The following is a 21,515-nucleotide window of genomic DNA, read 5'->3' as shown; positions in this document are numbered from 1 at the left end:
ACTTCCTCATTCCACCCTGAGTCATTTAAAGGAGCCTAGAAGGCAGTGAGGGGTCCAGAGAAGGCCTACCCTGCTCCTTCCTTTGAGAAGAGACAAGAACTCAGGGCCCCAGTCCAGCTGGGAGAGGAGAGGGATCAAACAGAATGTAGCAGTCATCCTGCAGTGACCCCTCCAATCAGTCCAAGGTCTTTCCTTGGCTTGGGTTGCCCTTCTAGAGTCTAAAGAGAGCCACGTGTACAGCCCTGGATGACTGGCAAGAGATAAAATGCTATACTTGACCTTCACATTCATAAAATATCAATGAGATTTAATATAGCCCCAAAGCTGGAAGGTCTGGGAGCGTATTTACTGGTTTTTCTAGCAGGCCAGGAGATAGGGTGGTAGATGGTAAGACGTCAGAGGGCAGTAGCTGAATACCTGCAGTCACTCATTCACTCACTCATTTTATTCATTCTATTCTATTCATTCATTCATTCATTCAACACTCACTAAGCTCTTGTTCTGTGCCAGGCCTGTACTGTGTTTTAAGGAAACAGGTGAATCTGACATAGCCACTGGTATCCAGAAACTCAAATTCTAGTGGGAGACATATACATTCAGAGAGAAGTACATCAGAATCTCTGTGGATAGCATTACAGGGTGTGAACTGCGCAAGACCAGGGGGCACTTTTCGCACAGATTGGAATGTGAACGGATTGGTGCAATGGCATCTCTGATTACTATATTTGCATTTTTTGGCAGAAATCTGCACCATGGGCACTGAAGGACAAAGGCATTGGATGGTCAGACCTCTCAAAGGATCAGGATGGGATTTTTGGAGGAGGTGATCTTGTGCTGGATCTAGAAGGGGATTTTCAGGAATACAGGAGAAAGCTATTCCAGAAGGTAGAAGTAGTGTGAGCAGAGGCCCTGAGGTTTGGAATGGTCTGGCACATTCAGGCCAAGCATTTGGGTGGATGAAATGTTTCCTCAGTGAAAGGTGGAGTTGGTGAGAAGAGAGGAGAGGGATCCTGCTGGTCTTTTAAGGCACGTTGAAGAGCTTGGCGGTTATCCGAGGTCAGTGAGGAGCCAGAGTGGGTTTTAAGCAGGGAATGGCATGGACAAGTGTGTATTTGAGGAAGACCTCTTCAGTGTGAGTGGGAAGAAGGGCACAGAGTGGAGAGAATGCCAGTGCCTGGGGCCAGGTCAGAATCATCCAGTCTGAACTAAGAGAGTCAGAGGGTTGAAAAGGAGATGTTAAGTATGGGAAAGAATAAGAAGGAGGAGGAATCAATAGGACGTGGGACTGATTTTGTTCAGGGAGGAGGTGAAGGAGGAATTGAAGGCAACCCCCAGGCATCTGGCTTAACTTGGTGTGGGGGAGGGGTGCTGCAGTTAGGAGAGAATGCAGGCGAGGAGCAGGGGGAGCAGGGAAGACGGTGAGGTCTGTTGGGTGAGGTTCAAGGAGCCTAAGAGATGGCTAAGTGGAGTTGGGGCCCAAGGGAAAGGATCAGACAGGACTGGGGCACCACTGTCCACCTGACTCACCACACCCCAGACTCACTGGCCAAGAATTCTGGAGAAACCCCACCCCAATCACAGAACAGACCCTAGGATCTTATCCTGCTTATCGTTTACTAGTGTGGGATATTTAGCCTCTCCGAACCCATTTCCTTAACCACAAGAAAGAGTAGGGGGTGGCATGCACTGAAGCATGAGTCTGTCCAGGTTTATAACCTATCTGTTTCTGGCAAGCTCCCACTCATTCCCGAGTAGTCCCCTCCTCAGTGGGGTTTCTTGATGCCTTGTGCCCCAGGCAGGTGGCCCTCTATCCCACAGCATTCTGTTCACCCTTCATTGCAGATTGATGGTGCTGTATCCTAGAGATTTCTTTGTGTGTCTGTCTCTCCCACTAGCCTGAGCCTAGGGCAGGATGGCATCTCATCCATTCCCGTGTTCCAGCCTGTTGTGCCTACCAAGTGTTGGCTGTCCATATTGTTACTTTTCAGACCAACGTTTGAATGGAACCTATTCACAAGCTTGTGGAAGAAGGGCTGGGGGTGGCACTGGCTATCAGAAAGATGGGACCTTCCTTATTCTCTCCCCAGGACATTTAGCCAATGCCACCACAGACCTCATGAAATTGGACCATGAAGAGGAGCCCCAGCTCTCTGAGCCCTACCTTTCCAAACAGAAGAAGCTCATGGTGAGTGCTTCCAGACCTGCTCAGTTCCACTCCCCACTATCTTTCCCATGGAAAAGAACAAAGGCGCGAGGCTGGTTCAAAGTAGAGGATCGGCTGATGACATGAAATGAAAACAACACTGGCTTGTTTTTCCAATTCTGTCTCCTCTTGTCATTTACTGGCTACTTAACCTTGGGCAAGCCACTGTCTCCCTGGAGCCTTGGTCTCCTCATGTCTTAGGTTGTGTCCCTAAGAGCAGAGCATTGGACGGAGGTTCTTGGATAAGAGTGACATTGAGGGAGCATTCTGAGGAGAACCCTGTAAGGGTGGGAGGGATAGGAAAGAGGGAGGGGCCAAGTTCACCTCTGCAGCATGAGTGACACCACAAAGTTGATCCACCCCAAGGCAAGGGGCAAGCCTTTTATACTGTATCCGTCAGTCGGTGGTTACATATTGCCTGGCGGGGGCTTGAGGGGCCTGTATCTCCAGGCAGCTTTTCTTTGGCTGAGAGTAATTCTCAGGAGAAGGGGCAGCAATGAGCTCCTATCAATGAACCCTTACAGCAGTTGGTATATGAGAGTGTCAGCCCTGTGAAAGAGGTCTGGCCAGGACAGCTGAGCTCAAGGGGCACTGAGCACCAGATGCGGGTGCTTCGTAACCATGGGGCACCCTCTACACTGAAGGGGATGTTTGGAGGCTGGGTTTGCCAAAGAGCGTCTGGGTCAAGCTCCTTCAATCCCTGGTCACCCAGGCTCAATGGAAGCCAACTCAACTCCTCTGGCTCCTGCCTGTCCTGTCCCCAGGCCAAGATCCTGGAGCACGATGATGTGAGCTACTTGAAGAAGATCCTCGGGGAGCTGGCCATGGTGCTGGACCAGATAGAGGCGGAGCTGGAGAAGAGGAAGCTGGAGAATGAGGGTGGGTGCCAGCTCTGTCTGGGGTAGGTGGGTGCTGGAGCCCATCCGGCCCACCTGACCCTGTTTAGTTCCAGCCCCTTTATCCCAAAGATGTCAGAGGACCTCCCAGGTCATTAGAATCATGGGCCATGGAGTCAGATACACTTAGGTTTAAGTCCTAGCTTGACCACTTGGTAGTTAAGTGATCATGGGTCAGGTACTTCACCTCCCTGGACCTCAGTTTCTCATCTGTACAATAGGGATAATAAGAAGACCTGCCAAAAGTGTTGAAATGTTACATGAAATAATACACGAAGAATGTTTAGGTTAATGCTTAGCACACAGCGGATGCTTAACAAAGATTGATGGCGATGATAATGCTGGTGGTAGTTGGTGATCAACATGACCCACCACATCGTCTTGCCTTCCCCTGCTCAAGGATGCATTATGGCTCTTTCTGACCTTGATCTTTCTGTTTAAGTGGCTCTCTGGACCCTAAGTGTGCAGCCTCTTTCCCATCTCCACAACTTTGCTCCTGCAGCTCTTGTGGCCAGGAGTACAGTCTCCATGCCACTCTGCTCATTTCTCCTTTTATGTGCTGTCTTTGCTACTTCTCTTCTTCAAATTTGATTCCAGACCTTCTCGTCTTGCTCTGTTTTAGGCGACCTGTTAGTCTTGTCTCCTCAGCTGTGCTAATTTATGGAGCCTATGCAACATGGAGTGCTACACTCACAGCTTCACATGCACACCCCATCTAAATGGGAAAACTGTGGGGCACAGTGCTGTAACAGATGGGTTTAGGAGCACTTGGCTGGCTCAGTCGGTAGAGCATGCAACTCTTAACTCAGGGTTCGAGCCCCACATTAGGTGTAGAGATTACTTAAAATAAAATCTTAAAAAGAAAAAAAGAGAGAGATGGGCTTAGAGTCAGGCAAGTTTAAGTTAGAGTTCCAGCTTTGCCGCCTGTACTGTGTGACTTGGACAAGTTGTTTTCCCTATTGGAGCCTCAGTTTCTTCATCTGTAGAATGGGATGGTAAGAACACAACCTAACGCCATCTTGTTGGACTCTTATAAAAAGTAAATGCACTTTGCACATAGCCTGGAACATGCTAGTTTAAACATATAACAGCTAACGGCATGCACATTCTCCATTTGAGAAAAATTAGGCTCAGAGAGATACGTGGACACACTCAACATCACACCTCTCATAAATGGCATGGTTAGGGCAAGAACATGTTCCCTCTTGACAGGTCCAGTGCTCTTCCAGCATCTCGTAACCGAGGCAAGCACAAGGTACACGTAGATACCTAGAGTCCTGAATAGGGACATTGCCATGAGTTCTAAAGTCAGAGCCCTAAATCCTCTGTAGAAAAAAGCATGGCAAGGCTTAGTAATGAAACTAATATACACATCTCAAGAAGGGACTTTCTCCTTCCTGTCAGGGAAGGTGCTTAAGGGAGCCCTTACAGAAGAGTGCTCAAAAGCCAGAAGGCATGGCGTTTCTAAGACTGCCTTTGGGGTCAGACAGAGTTCTAGCTCTGCCATTCTCTCATTGGTCGACCTTAATTCTCAGGCACATCTTATATATTCATGGGTTAATTTGCTTGGCTGCCATAACAAAACCCCGTAGACTGGATGAGTTAAACCACAGAGATCTATTTTCTCACAGTTGTGGAGTCTGGAAGTCTAAGTTCAAGGGGCTGGCAGGTTTGATTCTTCTGAGGCCTCTCTTGGGCTTACAGAGACTTTCTTCTGTGTACACACCCCTGGTGTCTGTGTGGCAAAATGTCCTCTTCTTACAAGGACACCTCAGATTGGTTAGGGCCCACCCTGATGGCCTCATTTTAACTTACCTCTTTAAAGGCCCTTTCTCCAAATATAGTCACATTCTGAGATACTGTGGATTAGAGCTTCAACATATGAATTTTGGAAGGACACCGTTCAACCCATACTGCTTTCATCTTTAACAACACTTACTGTGTGTCGAGTACTATTCTGTTTCACATAATTTAATCCCCATAGCAACTTTAGGAGATAATATGAGCAACTACGATGAAGAAACTAAGGCACAGAGAGGTTCAGTAACCTTCCCAAGGTCATACAGATAGAAATGGGGGAGCCTAGATTTAAACCCTGGCTCCCAGAGTCTGAGTTTTTAAGCTCGAGCTCTGCCACTTCTTCTGTGATAAAATGAAAACCTATTCACAGGGCTGTTGTGCGGCTCAATGAGAAAGTACGTGAAAGGGAATAAACACCTGGCCTGACACACAGTATGGAAATGTCCACAAATATTAGCTGCTGATATGATCAAGGGAGACACAGAGCGTGACCTAGATGGAGAGCAGGGTTGATAGTCCTGGAGAACAGCTTTGGATGCTCAGGTGATCCCTAGATTGGAAGCCTCCTGACCTCAGTCTCTGTGTTCGTCATGAGCTCTTCCAAGAGGAGGCAACATTGCACTGCTTCATGGCAAGATGACTGGGGCTGTTCCAGATGGGGATGTTGGATAGTCCTGTGTCCCTCCATGGCTGGGGGAGGTAGCAAAGGTCCAGGAAGTAGCTGGGCCCACATGGTCTCTCACTCATTCACCCACTGGGGCATCCCCAAACTTCCCTGGGGGGATCACTCATGCCCTCCACTTGTCCCCTCGTGAGGCAGAGCCCAGGGTTGGGAGGTATTATAATGTCACAGCTAAGACCCCTAGCATGGAGCCAGATGACACTGATGTGGGTTCTTGATCAGCTGTCTCCTAGTTCTATGACCTTATGGAATTCACTTCACTTCTCTGAGCTCTTCTACAAAATGTGGGTAATAATAGAATCCAACTTAGAGGGAGGTTGTGAGGGTTCATAAAGATAATGAGTATTGGTCACTCTCCACATTACCTGACTAAAAGTAAAATGTTCTAGAAATAGCAGTTTCAAAAATAATTACCATTACCATTCTTTTCATTCATTTATTGTAATATTTCTTGGACACCTCCTGTGTGCCAGGTCCTGGGGATAAAAATGCAACAAAAAACAAGACATTGTTCTTGCTCCCATGGAGTTTACAGTCGTATGGAGAAGAAAGACATTAATCAAATAATCCCATCAGTAAAAACAGAATTGTACACAGTGGTAAGTGTTAAGATTGATAATGAAAAGAGCAGGGAAAATCTGATAAAGCTTCTCTGAAGAGGTGACATTTCAAATAAGATTTGAAGGATATGGAGGGGCCAGCCTTGTGAAGAACCAGGACAGGTGTGTCCCACACTGAGGGGATACCATTGCGGTGGGGGGGGGGCGGATAGCTGGGAGCTTTCCAGTACTTGGCTACTGTGTGCTGAGTAATGGGGAGAGTGGCATGAGTGAGGTTGGAGAGAGCCAGAGAGATGCAGGATAATGGACCTGTATTTAGAATTTAGAATGTACCCATATTTATATTTTATTCATATTTAGAATTTAGATTTTATACTATATACAAATCCATCCAATGGGGAATCCTTGGAGGGTTTTGAGAAAGGGATTGTATCAGTTAGCTTTTGCTGCATAACGAATAAACTCTAAATCTGAGTGACTTAAAAGAACCTTTTATTTGTTCATGATTTGTGCTTTGGCAGTTTGGGCTGGGCTCAGCTGGGATCGCTTGTCTCTGTCCCACATGCTGGTGGTGGTATCATTCAGGTATTTGTGGCCAGCTGGCAGTCAGTGACCTCCCTACATGTCTGGTGGCTGTCTCGCTGTTGGCAGGGCCAATGGGAGTAAGTGGGCTACATGTTGCTCATCGCCCAGAGGCTAACCCAGGCTCATTCGTATGGTGGTGGTCAAAGCCATTTCTGAGCAGCGAGGGAGCAAAGGCTCAGCACATAAACCCTTTTCCAGCTTCTGTTTGTGTGGAATTTACTAGAACCCCGTTGGCTAGAGCAAGTCTTGATTAAAGGGGTGAAGACTCTGCCTCTTGTTCGCAGAAGCAGCAAAGCCACATGCATGCAGGATGGGGGAAATTGGTGGCAATTGTTGCAATCCACCAATGGTGAGGTGTTCTGACTTTAAGGGCACTCTGGTTGCTGTGAGAATGGATTTCAAGGGAGACTGATGGAAGGTTGTCACAGCAGCCCAGGAGAGATGATGTTGGCCTGGACTGAGGAAGTGGCAGGGGTGATTGGGAGGCGTGGATGGACTTGAGAGGCATGTTGGAGACAAAATGAACTGGAACTTGCTGAATGGTCGAGTGAGGTGGGAAGAGTAAGGAAAAGGATGACTACTGGGTTTTGGTCTGAGCTACTGAGTGGTGCCATTTCCTGATATGGGCAAAGGAGGCTGAGTGTTCAATTTGAGGCACAGTGAGTTCAAGATGCCTTTCAGACATCCAAGAGGGGGTGTCACATAGCCATTAGTATTCTAGTCTGCCTTGTAATGGAGAGGCCGGAATCTGAAGAGAGATTGGTGAGACTCCAGCATATATGTGGTATTTAAAGCCATAGAACTGGGCAATTCATCCAGGGAGACAGTGGAGAGAGACAAAACAGAGGAGTCAAGGGCTGATGTGTCCTTTTGCTGCCCAGCAAATTTCCCCTGAATTAGGGGCTGAAACAGGAACAAAACCCACATATTTTACATCACACATTTTCTGTGGCTCAGGAATTCTGGAGCAGGGTAGATGCTGGTTCTAATTTATGGTTGCATGATGCAGGTTGCACTCAAGCTTGGCTGGGGCTGCAGTCATTTGAGCTGGAGACTCCACTTCCCAGATGGCTCAGTCACATGGTTCTTTTTTTTTTAATGTTTATTTACTTTAGAGAGAGAGCGAGAGAGAGAGCGAGGGGAGAGGCAGAGAGAAGGGGGACAGAGGATCCAAAGCAAACTCCACACTGACAGCAGCGAGCCCAATGTGGGGCTCGAACTCATGAACCGTGAGATCAGAACCTGAGCCCAAGTCAGACCAGGTGCCCCTCGTTCACATGGTTCTTCACTAGAGGTCTCAGTTCCCCGCTGGCCATTGGCAGGAGGCCTCAGTTCCTCATTACCTAAGCTTCAGTGGGGCTGCTTGAGATTCCTTACAACATGGCTGATCGCTTTCCCCTGAACGGGTGAACGTAGAGAGAGAAGCAGCCACAATGCCTTTTATGACCTACTGTTGGAAGTCACTGTCACTTGTGTCACATTCTATTCACTAGAAGCAAGTCACAAAATACAGTTCATATTCAAGGGGAGGGAAATTGGGTTCCATTGGAGAAGTATTGAGTAGTTCGTGAGCGTATACTTTTTTTAAAGTTCACATGCTTATTTTTGAGAGTGAGCATTTGCACGCAAGCAGGGGAGGGACAGAGAGAATCCCAAGCAGGCTCCAGACCAGGGGCTTAAACCCGCGAACCGTGAGACCATGTCCCAAGCTGAAATCAAGAGTTGGATGCCCAACCGACCCAGCCACCCAGGTGCCCTTTGTTAGCATATTTTTAAAACTACCACACCTGCCCTGAGATCCCCCCACATCGAGGAGAGGGTAGAGGCAGAGGAGCCAGCAAAGCCGACAGAGACAGGAGCCAGTGATGTAGGACCCTTGTGTGAATGGAACCCAGAAAGGATTGTGCTTTAAGGAAAGAACAGTGTCAAGCCATGAATTTTGTCTCATGGCTGTTGGCTGTGACCTTGCCAAGGGCAGTTTAGTTGGAATGTGGGGGCTGAAGGCTAAAGAGTAAACACGAGGTGAAGAATGAAGACACCTCTTTTGCGACGTTTAGCTGTGGGAGTAGAGAGATGGGATGGTACCTGAAGAAGGATGCGGGGTGAAGAGAGGAATCTTTTTTAAGATAGGTGATCCAAGGGGCGCCTGGGTGGCTCAGTTGGTTGAGCGTCCAACTTTGGCTCGGGTCATGATCTCGCGGTCTGTGAGTTCGAGCCCCTCGTCGGGCTCTGTGCTGACAGCTCAGAGCCTGGAGTCTGCTTCGGATTCTGTGTCTCCCTCTCTCTCTGCCCCTCCCCAGCTCATGCTCTCTCTCTCTCTCTCTCTCTGTCAAAAATAAACATTAAAAAAATTTTAAGATGGGACATCCAAGAGCATATTTTCAAGCTGGTAGAAGTAACCCAGTGGGAGGGAGAAATCAGTGCTGCAGGATGGATGGCACCCAGTCCAGGAGGGGACGCTAGGGACCTGCTTCAAGGCAGGGGCCCCATAGGAAACAGGGCACCTCGAATCAGGTAAAGGTGAAAAGCACTTAATCAAAGGACTATTTACAAATATGTGGGCAGAATGCAGGGAGAGCACAGGGACAAATGCAGTGCCCTGGGCCTGAGGTCGTGAGGTTGTGAGGTGTGGGAGCAGCATCAGGAACCTGGACAGAGAGGCTGTGTGGAGAGGGGAACCCCCTGGCAGGAGCTGTGACCTTCAGTCTGTGGACACACCCAGTCCGTGGCGATGCACAGAGAGGACACTGAGGGAAGCAAGACTCTGACCTCACTCTCACCCACCCCCCCATCTCCTGCCTCTGCTCCCCAGTGGCTGGAGCCAGAGGGTGTGGAGCCCCACCGGTTTTTCCATCAAGTCATTCTCCTGTGGCGCAGAGCTGTGCGGAGAAGGGAGGAGAGCAGGTCTGGAAGGCAAAGGGAAGATGTGTGGCCTCGGACGGGGGGTGGTGGGCAGAGAGCCACAGAGGACCTGGCCACGAGAGGAGGTGGCTGGCGCCCTCCACCGCGAGGTGGCCCAAGGTAGTGTGCATGTAGGTGACTGGCTTTGTAGGTTTCCTGGTTGGAGTGAGGGCTTTTCTGGCTGAAGGTTCCTATTTTCTTTTAATTTTTTTAATGTTTATTTATTTTTGAGAGAGAGACAGACAGAGTGTGAGCAGGGGAGGGGCAGAGAGAGAGAGGGAAACACAGAATTCGAAGCAGGCTCCAGGCTCTGAGCTGATAGCAGTGAGCACAACACGGGGCTCGAACTCATGAACTGTGAAGTCATGACCTGAGCTGAAGTTGGACGCTTAACTGAGTGACCCACCCAGGCACCCCTGAAGGCCCCTGTTTTCTTTTCTTTTCTTTTTTTTTTTTAATTTCTTTTTAGCGTTTATTTATTTTTGAGACAGAGAGAGACAGAGCATGAACAGGGGAGGGGCAGAGAGAGAGGGAGACACAGAATCTGAAACAGGCTCCAGGCTCTGAGCTGTCAGCACAGAGCCCGACGTGGGGCTCGAACTCACGGACCATGAGATCATGACCTGAGCCGAAGTCGGACGCTTAACCGACAGAGCCACCCAGGCGCCCCATGAAGGCTCCTGTTTTCTGAACGAAGCACGCGGCGGCATCATCAGCTGAGTGAGGACTGGGGACAGAGTGTGAGGAGAGGAGTGTGGTTGTCTTTGCAGGGCGTGGGGAAGCCAGCCTACTCCAGAACTATCAGAGGCCCAGCCATGGCTGAGTGCTGTCTTGGGCTTTGTGGTTATGAATCTGAGGCATAGCCGGTCAGTGTCACTGTCTCCAGCACACTCAGCTGGCAGACTCGGAGAAGGCACAAGACAGAGTTTGTCCAGGGCTGGGGGCTTTCCGAAGGGAACGCATAGCTGGAGGGGAGGGGAAACCGAATGGGTCCGGCCCTCTGGTGACATACCAGATGTCTACATACGTGGTGGTCATGGCTATCAGAATTTGCCCACAGACGTAAACACAGGCATGGCCACACTTAGCGACGTGCACATACATGCTCGTGAGCATCTGTCTGCAGGCCAACAGCCAAGTGGATGCGGGCAGACACTTCACGTATACACGCGGGGATTCCACACCACATGGACACAGATGCCCAGGTGTGCGGATATCCACGTGTGTACACACAATCAGCCGCGGGGACCTGAGCAGGCGAACACATAGGCCAGCAGACACATAGATCTGCACACAGACCCAACAAAGAATACACCTCTTTGTTTCTCTTTTTAGAGTTTATTTATCTTGAGGGAGAGAGAGAGAGAGTGAGTGTGAGTAGGGGAGGGGCAGAGAGGGAGAGAATCCCAAGCAGGCTGTGCACCGTCGGCACAGAGCCCAACTCGGGACTCAGTCTCACAAAGCATACGATCATGACCTGAGCTGAAACCAAGAGTCGGATGCTTAACTGACTGAGCCACCCAGGGGCCCGAGTGTATGTGGAGATACATGCATACGCGCTTTTTCACCCGCATACGGAAAGAAGCAGTGTTGTGTAGTGGTTGTAAGCACAGACTCTGCAACCAGATGGCCTGGGTTCAAATCCAGGCTCTGCTCTGCCGTGTACTAGCTGTGTGGCTTTGACCAAGTTACTTATCCTCTCTGTGCCTCAGTTGCCTCATGTGTAAAGTGGGGATAATAATCCCTACTTGATAGGGTTGTCATGAGGATTAAGGAAATTACAGCACGTGCTCTGGTTCATCTCCCACCTCACAGGCTGTTCCTTCTCATGTGCCTTTGCTGGCTTCTCCTCGTTCACTGGAGAACCTTGGAGCGCCCCAGCGCTCAGTCCTTGGTCCTGTTCTCAAACCTGTCTGTCTCTTCCAGTCTGTCACTAGGGTCTACAGGCCCTTGGTCCTGCCTCCTTTCACTGCCCCTCGCCCCCATCCTGATCTCACCCTGCTCCGGACCTAGCAGTAAGCTCCCACCAGCAAGAGCACTCCTTGGCCTGCACCATCGGCTTCCATGCCCTTCTCTTGCTTTATCATACTTTGCAAAACCTCAAACATGGTTACACCCGACTCTTGACCTAGTCAGCACCGGCACCTGTGAACCCAAGTGTGGCTAGAGAAATACACGTGCATGCAGGCTGGTCTCACTTTGGATTCAAGACCACTAGCCTTAGATGGCTCTCCGGCTGCCCTGGGCCACCCCTGTCCCCCTCCCCAGGTGACTACTTAATAATACTTTCTTCTTCCTCCTCAACCTTCTAACCACTGCCTCCACCCCTCCCCTCACTGACTGTTTCTATATCACTGAGAAAATGGAAGCTTTAGGAGGAGACCCTCAGATCTCTGACCCCACAACCTCTCCCTGACCAGCATCAGTGCCCATACACAAACCACATTTTAGCAGCTCGAAGGTGCACCTCTGTTATGTCACATCTCAGCATCTCTGAAATTGCAGTGTTTCTCACAAAGTTTAATTGGCACCATTGTTCTCTCCAGGGTGGATGTCTTACGTTTGACAGCAACTTAGATTTGATGAAACGTAGTACCACACACTCCCTCGTATTCCCAAGAGTGAACTGTCCTTCGACTAGTACCTCTTCCCCGTGAATACTAGCCATCCCGTTCAAGGACTCACGTCAGTAATTCCCTCCACTGTCTTTTGTAGTGTCATCCCCTCTCTGCTAGATCATTCCCATCAACATCCTGAGTTTCCTCTCCCAACCTGCAAAGACACTCTGGACCTGTCTCTCATATTGGCATATCCTTCCCATTACAGCGAAATTCCCTGAAAGAGTGATCTTCGCTCACCGTCTCCAGTTCCTCTCCTCCATTTCTCTCTTGAACTCCTTCCAACCAGGCTTTCAGCATCAGCATCTACTCTTGTCATGGTCACCAGTCACCAAATGCCACCACAGTTCTCAGCCTCCTACTTGACCTCTCTGCGGCGTTTGAACACAGCCGGGCACTCCCTTCTCCTTGGGACACTTCCTAACCTTGACTTCCAGGATAACACAGTCTCCTGGTTCAACTCCCACCTCCCAGGTGCTCCTTTTTATGCTCCTCTGCTGGTTTCTCCTTGCTGCCCAATATCTAAATCTTAAAACTCCCAAGCTCAGTCCTTGGTCCTATTCTCAGATCCGTCTGCACTCACTTTCTCGCTGATGTCCCCCCACCTCCATGCTGATTATGTACACCTGAACTAGGTACATGTACCTCTAACTGCTGACTCATCATCTCCCTTTGGCTATCCAATGGGCATCTTGAAGGTTATGTTGTTCAAGAACAAACTTCAGATTATTAGGGCCTTCATTACACTTTACCTCCTCGTTCCATGAAACCATCAACCCCTCAAGACACTGTCTTGTCCTGTGTCATGTCAGGTCAGGTCTTCATGTCCAGCACATACATAAACATGTGTTGGATTAATGAATAAATGAATGAACAAGAAGATGCAGAGTGAAAGGGATGGAAGGGATCAGGCTTTGATGGTGGAGGGCATCAGATTCAGGAAATTTCTGAGCTGAAAGGGACACCTGCTCAAAGATGCAGAAGCAAGCTTCCTAGGACAGCAGACCTCACAGGAAGTGGAGGCAGAGAGGAGGCAGAGGGGAGTCTCCAGGCATGAGACACAGCAGGGGCAAAGGCCCGGAGGTGGACAGGCAGCTCCTCTGGTCTCCTACATCACCTTTGTTCAAAACCCCGTCATTCTCCCCACTGACCATGTCAATGTCCAAATTCCTTTGCCTGGTTTTTAAGCCTTTTCACTAGTTTATCTGCATCCACTTCTCTAATCTTGACTTCTCATGAATCATCCACTTATCCACTGGGTCCCCCAGGCCAGCCATGCCCATTTTCAGTCCCTCCAGCTGCTATGTTGAGAACACACTCTAGGAAGTCCAGGGCAGAATCAAGAAGACCTTGTAAGAGGACATGATGATAACCCAGGTAGGAGAGAATGTTTGTTTGGACTAGGATGGTAACAATGGAGGTAACATCACACTCTGGATGTATTTTGAAGAGAAGCCGATGGGAATTGTTGACATACTGTACATGAGGAATGAAAGAAAGAGGACTCGATGTGGCATGGGGCTGTGGCCTGAGCAACTGACAGGGTAGGCATGTGGCTGCTGACATGGGGAAGACTGTGGTGGGTTTGGAAGTGACTATCAGGAATTCTATTTTGGACAAACCGAGCTTGAAATGCATAGTGGACATCCAAGTGGAGCTGTAAAATGGGAAGTAAGACATAGGAGGCCAGAGTTTAAATACATATATTTGCACTTAAAAAGTCAGTTGGTTCAAAGAAAAAATAGTAATAGAGGTAGTATAAGCATAAGGCAAACATCATTAAAGCTGTATGGAAGTGAGTGACCTCGGGGCAGTGCTGTGGCGGGCAGGCAGAGACTGGAGGAGTCCAAGGGAGAGAAGTCCCATCAGCTTGATGGGACGAAGCTGACCTGTCCACCCCCATCTCCTCTCCCTTCCCCCCAGGGCAGAAATGTGAGCTGTGGCTCTGTGGCTGTGCCTTCACCCTCGCCGATGTCCTCCTGGGAGCCACCCTGCACCGTCTCAAGTTCCTGGGACTGTCCAAGAAATACTGGGAAGATGGGAGCCGGCCCAACCTGCAGTCCTTCTTTGAGAGGGTCCAGAGGCGCTTGGCCTTCCGGAAAGTCCTCGGAGACATCCACACCACCCTGCTGTCGGCCGTCATCCCCAACGCGTTCCGGCTGGTCAAGCGGAAACCCCCATCTTTCTTTGGGGCGTCCTTCCTCATGGGTTCCCTGGGGGGGATGGGCTACTTTGCCTACTGGTACCTCAAGAAAAAATACATCTAGAGCCAGGCCCGGGCTCAGCGCCTGTCGGTGTCTCTGTACTGTGTGATTCCCAGCAAGCTCTCAGTAACGCACTGTCTCATGAACACTTGGACAGCCACTCCCCACCCCGTTTGGAGTAATTCTATCGTCAATGTGAAAACATTCCATAGTTTAGAAGTAGACGTTGCCAATGCCGTGAGTTGAGGCCACGGCTCTACTAAAGGAGAGAAAGAGTGAGCGTGAGTGTGAAAGAGAGAGAGAACAGAAAACACGAATGCCTTTTCTTTTGATTCAAGGTCTCAAGATGGAACTGTGGGGACTGGTTAGGATCTGAGGTGAGTCCCAGGCTGTTTGATCCACCAGGGCCCAGATTCTGGGAGGTGCTGGGGGCTCAGAGGGCCTGATCCCCTCGCCTCCCCTTCCCTCTTGCCCAGGGAACTCTTCCACAGGACAAAGCCAACATCAACACTTGACTCTTCCAAGTGGTGCCTCCGGCTGGGGCTGGGGCTGGAGACCGCGGACCCTGGGGAGGCTCCTGAAGACCCCAAGGGGCTCCACTCTTCTCCTGCACGTGGACTGAGACAGCACTGGCACAAGCCAAGACAGTGGCACCCAACCACCAGGCCATGCCTGGGACCGACACCATGAGCACGCCCTCTCGTCCCCTCCTGATTTGGCCAATGTGTTTGCTTTACCAGAAGTCCCTGGAAGAGCACCCACCCATCACCTCTTCCCGCTGGGGGTTGACTTCCCCCCATGGGAGGTGGACTTGCAGCGAAAGCCATGTTGACCTTCTCTCAGAAGGTCAGTCCTGGCCTGCGTGCAGGGGTGGGTCTGGAGGTGGATGGACTCAGGTCCTTCCCTCTGCCTCTGCCAAAGCCACCTACTTTACTGCCCACCTTCCCCATCACACGTGGGGCTTCCCCTGTGCCCCACCATGCCACATGGAGCAGGGGAGTGTGGTGTCTCTGCATCCCTGCTGCCCTCCCTGGTCGTGTCTCACTTTCCTGTGCCTTTTGCATGTTGGGAGAAGGTCTGGGTGTCACTGCCGCTCATGCTTAGAAACCACCGAAAGCCCCCAATAAAGCATTCAGGAGGAGCAGTTGCTTTTCATTTCTAGACCTGTGTTGTCCATCCATCTCTCCTTTCCAAAGTTTGGGGCAGAGAGGCAGAGACTCGAGGTTCAGATTCAGCGGTTCGCAAGAGCAAGCAAGAATAAAGTCCGGGTCTCAAGTTGCTGGTTGTGGAGATGGCTTCTGGGTGGACTTTGCAATGTCCTGACCTTGGCATGAACCCACCTCACTTGGACACAGGGCTTCTCAGTTTACAGAGCATGTTCACAACCATCTGCTTGTGTTAACTTGGACATAGACCGGGGTATACCCAGGTCACATTCCCAGAGGGGAAAATGAGTTAAAATGTCTGAAGAACATTAAACCAGGGATATAACTTATAGAACATAAAGCATAGTTTATTGATTTTGCAAAAATGTATAAGAATTTGCCCATTTTTTTTTTTTTTGTGATGAAAAGAAAAAAATAGCCAGGGCCCTGATAGGACAAGCATGGGACATAATAGAGTCACCATCTGGCACTGTCCACCCCTTAGGCTACTCAAACATCTACACAGACTCTCCACATAATTAAACTCCACTTAAGAACAATGACATCATGCCTAATCCCGATGAGGTTGACTGGTCTGCTTGCACCTTCTCTCCAAAATGAGACTCACAAAGCCTCATCAGTAACATCACTCTGGATGATATCGGATTCTACTTCTGGAGGGCACAGGCACTCCTCAGTATACTGTAATCTACATATTAAAATGTTAATTTATCCATCACTAGCATTCCTTGTATACAATGTAAACACACACATAACAAGCGAGGAAGAAAATTCGCATAGCTGCCAGAGTCCTCATGTCTGTTGTTGATCCCAAGGCCATTGTTGATACTTATAATTTCTCTTTTTTCCACTAGCTATCCCATATTCTCTTTGTCTGAGGACCAGCACCTCATGGTTGGGGTATTTTATCTGACTCAGGCTTTGGTGGTCTTGAGTTGCTGTGGTCGTCCATTAATCTTTTACTATTGGCCATGGAAATACCATGGGACACCCCAGGGAATCCTCTACTTCCTATACATAGTTTTCCATGCCACCATTGCAGCAGCAACCCCATTTACCCTCGATGACCAGGACCAATAACCCTAGTCTGTAAACTTTTTGCGTGTAGTTTCAATGGTAGGAGATCAAAATGGCCAAATTATAATCTCAGCTTCTACTAATTTAGTTGAACCATTGATGTATTCCCCAACAGAAGCATTCCTTCCTTGGGAATTATAATCTCTAAACCATAAAAGTCCAAAGATTCAGGAATGGATAGCAACATTTTTGTGAATGGGCTATTATGTGCAATAATGAGAGCTAGTCTCCCATTCCCACCTCAGCACTGCTGAACCTATGTTTTCTGTATGGGGAAGGAACAGCACTGTGGGCCATACAAAGTTTATACTGCATCCTGTAGGACATCACCTCAACATTGCAGTGTCTCCTGGCTGGTGGTGTAATGGAGTCTTTAATAGGCCATTTCAATGTTCTATAAGCATAGCTGCTTCTAGATAATAGAGCACATGGTAAGACCAGAAAGTTCCACAGGTATAATTACGCCGTTGCATTTCTTTTGCAGTGATATCAACCCCTTGGTCAGAAGCAATATTGTATGGAATACCAGGACTGGAGCCAAGATGTCCGTGGATGTCGTGGTCAAAGAAGGCAAATCCATATATAGGATATACAAATTGCTGCTCGCTGCTCTCTCCATGATGGAAGGGGTCAATGTGACCAGTTTGCCACTAGGTGGCTAGTTCCTACAGGGAATGGCTCCATATCAGGAATTCTGTGCATGTTGAGTACTTGATGCTGGTATTACCTACATCAGTCTTGCTGAGAGGGAGTCCGTGTTGTTGTGTCCACCTAGAACCTCTAGCTCAATCACCATGGCCATTTTGTATGTGAGCCCATTGAGCAAGCACTAGGGTGGCTGGGGGAAGGGAACGACTTGTATCTACAAAACAAGTCATTTTGTCCAAATATTTGTTAACACGCTCCTCTACTGAGTACTTTTGGGGGAGATACAAATATTCTCTTTCTGTGCCCATTGTTACAGATTCGCCCACATTCTTTCTTTCACAGATATCCTGGTTACCAATCCTCCATTCTTGCTCTCTCCATGCTCTTGATCATCCAGCCAAACCATCCATTCCATGAATATGTGTAGATCCGTCTTTCTGGACTTCCGTCTCCATCTAGATATAGTGGACAACCACAGTTACTGCCTGAAGTCCTGTTCACAGTGAGGATTCTCCTTCTCCAATGTCTTTGAGGGCATTCCCCGTGGTGCTGCAACCACCCACTTCCAGTTGGTACCAGGATTGAGATTTTTCTTCCTCCATCATTTGATCAGAGTGAGTTCATCACAAGTCCTTAGGTGTTGGATGAGGAAGAGGTGGTGAGGTGGCAGGAATAGTTGACATCCTCTGAGCTGTTTCACTTCCAGTTGATAGAATGCTGCTCTACGTACCCAGCCTTATGGCTTGATCAATCAGATGGCATCCAGTTCACGACAGGCAGCTCAGGTTGCTTAGTCATTTGGTATCTCATGGTCAGGTGTTCAGTCTCTTCCAGGGCCCAGTAGCAGGCCAGAAACGAATTTTCAAAAGGACAGTTGTTATATGCAGAAGAGGACAGGACTTTGTTCCAAGAGCGTGGGGGTATGTGCTGAGAGTTTCTTCTTAGGGCTGGCTGGAGGCTCCACCCACCATGTCTAAACCACAGACAATTTCAACACCATTGGATCTGCTGGGTCATTCCGAGCATCTGAACTGCAGCCTGCATCTACTTTGGGATCCACCCAAAACCAGAAGTCTTATGGGTTACCCTGTAAATGGTTTGGAGCAACACACACAAATGGGTGAACGTTGCCTCTCAAATCCAAACAGGGCTACCAGTTGCAGTGCTTCCATCTTAGTGGCAGGCATAGCAACTTCTTCACTTGGAAGGCATAGCCTGACATTTCCTAACCCCCGGGTCCCTAGAAATTTTAACAAGGTACAGGTTCCTGAATGTTCCTGAGGTTTATATACCACCCTCTGGCACGTGTGGGTCTTTCTAAAGCATCTGGTGCACTTGCCATTTCCTTTTCACCGGGAACAACATGATGTCATCAACATAGTGGGTCAGTGTCTTATTATGGGGACATCAGGGTAATCAAGGTCTCTATACATGAGATTACAACAGAGAACAAAAAAGCTGACATAGCCCCACAGTGAGAAGCTACTGCTCTGCCCAATAACAGCAAATGGCTTTTGGTGGTCCTCACCAAATGGTAGAGAGAACAACAGTTTCCAGACCAGATGTTGCATTAAAAGTGTTAGACACTGTGTTGATTTTCTTTAGTAAAGAAGCCACATCTGAAAAAACGGCAGTTTGAGTCACCACCTGAAGGAGTTCATGATGAAACATGACCCTTCTCCAGACCCACCCATTTTCCAGTGTTGTAACTAGTCTAGTGTGTGGGGGCATGGGGAGTTCCAGGAACTTTCCCTGGTCTACCCGAATAGCTCTTCTATCTAGTTGGAGAGGTAGAAATGTTGGGATGGCCTTAACACATGACTTTGCCTCGGGTGATGAGTGGAGGCTTAGCCTGGGATGGGGGGAGGCAGTGACTGACCAGCAGGAAGAGGTGGAGGTCTGTCTGGTCCTGCTGAGACTGTAAGGTGACTGCCCACAGCAAAGACTGAGAAGCAGTCAATCTCAGTTTGGAGACAGGGTCTTCAGCTGTTAGAAGAGCTGGCAGAGAGGCTGATGCCCAACTGAGCTGTGTCTCCACCAAACACCTAACACATTAGGGCATCTCCCAGGGCATCTGCCTGGAGAGCAAGGAAGCCAGGCCTGGAGAAGTGGGAATAAAGGAGATGGAGTACAGCAGGCAGGGAAGGCAGAATTGTTACAATGACCGAGTGAGTTTTTTGTTGTTGTTTTGTTTCGTTTGTTTTTTTTATTACAAAAAAATGTTTAATGTTTATTATTTATTTTTTTCTTGAGAGAGAGAGAGAGAGAGAGAGAGAGACAGCATGTGAGTGGGGGAGGGGCAGAGAGAGAGGGAGACACAGAATCCAAAGCAGGCTCCAGGCTCTGAGCTGTTAGCACAGAGCCCGATGCAGGGCTTGAATTCATGAACTATGAGATCATGACCTGAGCCGAAGTCGGACGCTTAACCACCTGAGCCACCCAGGCACCCCCAAGCAATTTTTAACAAGAGGGAAAAAACAAAACAAAACATCAAGACTTAGGAGAGTGGAAATTCAGTTTTGTCCCATTAATGAGGGGAGTGGTATAAACTGGCCTGGAGTCTGTCTCCTGTCTTTGTTCAGGAACCCAGATTCCTTCCATGCTGTTTCCCCACCTTCCTCCTGTGCATTGTCCTCATTCACAGGGCACGCGAGGCCCAGGTTTTATCTGATCAGAAGGGAAAGAGAGGCTGGAAGAGTGTGTGTCCGGTATTTTAAGGCCTACACTTGAAAGAGGGTCACATCACTTCCACTCACATTGCATAGGTAAGAATTTAATCGCACGGCCTTGCCCAGCTGCACAGGAGACTGGAAAATGTCTGCGGTTCCACAGCATTGCTAAGGAAGGAGAGAACAGATCTTGGTGCACAGCTAGCAGACTCTAACACAAGGAATAACTGAATGAGATGAGGCACAGGCAGGTGGTTAGAGAAAATCATAGACTCAAAGTCCAGGCTGGGAGACACCATGCACGTCCGCCCACCTGTTCTGCATATGGGGAAACTGAGGCCCTAGATGGGCTGGTTTCTGGTTTGGTCAGGATCCCACTATGAGTGAGCTAAAGCCAAGAGTCTTTTCCCTGGTCCCATTCTGTCTCTTGGAATGTCATGGAGAGAACCTAGGGTGGAGGACAAGAAGAATCAATATGCAAACATTTGCTCAGAATCCATCAGTTGCTGAGCCTTCTGTGAGGTGCCATGGAGGGAAGCAGAGAGGAGGAGGATGTGGGGCTATCAGAGTTCAGTCACCACCACCACCCAGACCGTGGTAATGGGCATCCCCAAAGTTTACACTGTTGCAAAATGTCTCTCCATCATTCACAGATCCGTAGCGGGGGGGGGGACAATAAGGCCATATTTTCTTCAGCTCACAGCTTTTACTCCCAAAGCCACAGAATACTTGTCCAGGTCACTTCAACATATCTCCAAAGACCTGTTTCATCTTTCCCTCACAATCTAAGACCACACTGCCTAGAGGTCTCAGTTTTCTCATTTCTAAAATGGAGTTGATAATAATAATAGCTGCCATCCATTGAATACTAACTATGCCCTAGGAAATTCACATACATTATTTCTGACTCTGCAAAACATAGACTTTTATGTTTCACTGATGAAGAAACAGAGGCTTGGAGAGTTAAGCACCCAAGGCACAAGGGGTAGATTGGGTTGCTGGATTTCCTAACAGGATTATATATCCACAGCTTTTGCCGTATAATTTTGTAGCATGTCCCACTGTGGGTGGAGTTTTCTTTATTTCCTTTCCTGCAGATGCCAGGCTTGCCTCTCCATATGACCACCTTGAGCCAGCGGAATGTCAATGGAAGGATGTGACATAAGCAGCGGCTTGCAGGTACTGTTCAATCTGTCTTAGGCTTTCGTGCCCCGGGGATCATCACAAGAAGAACATGCCCCACGTCGTTGCTGCCCTTTTAGTCTGGACCCCAGACCTGAGCCCAGCTGTGGCCTGGAGCAGAACTCACTAGTTAAGACCCGCCCACGTCAGTGAGTTGCAGTTACCTGTGAGCATCTGTGGTCATAAGCCATCACGCTGGGGGAGGTTTGTTACAAAGCATTATTACAGGAATAGTTGACTAATACAGTGGCAGAGCTGGGATATGAAACCAACTGTGTTAGAAGCCAAAGACCTTCCTGTTTTCTCTATGGCCTAGGTTGAGAT

At 48.8% G+C, this 21,515-nt stretch overlaps 1 protein-coding gene across 4 annotated transcripts in view; it reads left to right on the top strand.

Annotated features, from left to right (window-relative positions):
* GDAP1L1 (ganglioside induced differentiation associated protein 1 like 1) overlaps positions 1–17,346 on the top strand; it is a 52,663-nt gene extending 35,317 nt beyond the window's left edge. For 2 of the 4 annotated variants that reach the window (XR_006215429.1, XR_006215427.1), the window contains 4 exons: positions 2,088–2,185; positions 2,968–3,082; positions 14,169–14,826; positions 14,926–15,925. Coding sequence is in view for 1 of the 4 variants with exons in the window: in XM_007077737.3 (XP_007077799.1) it covers positions 2,088–2,185; positions 2,968–3,082; positions 14,169–14,512 (557 nt within the window). In the remaining 3 variants the exon portion in view is untranslated. Of the gene's footprint in view, positions 1–2,087; positions 2,186–2,967; positions 3,083–14,168; positions 14,851–14,925; positions 15,926–17,176 lie in introns of those variants that run through there. The other 2 variants (XR_006215428.1, XM_007077737.3) reach the window with 2 other exon arrangements.
* The last annotated feature ends 4,169 nt before the right edge of the window (positions 17,347–21,515 follow it).

Source organism: Panthera tigris, chromosome A3 (genome assembly GCF_018350195.1).
Source record: "Panthera tigris isolate Pti1 chromosome A3, P.tigris_Pti1_mat1.1, whole genome shotgun sequence".
NCBI lineage: Eukaryota > Metazoa > Chordata > Mammalia > Carnivora > Felidae > Panthera > Panthera tigris.
Note: the sequence above shows the minus strand (reverse complement) of the source record. Positions and strands in the feature narration are given on the sequence as shown.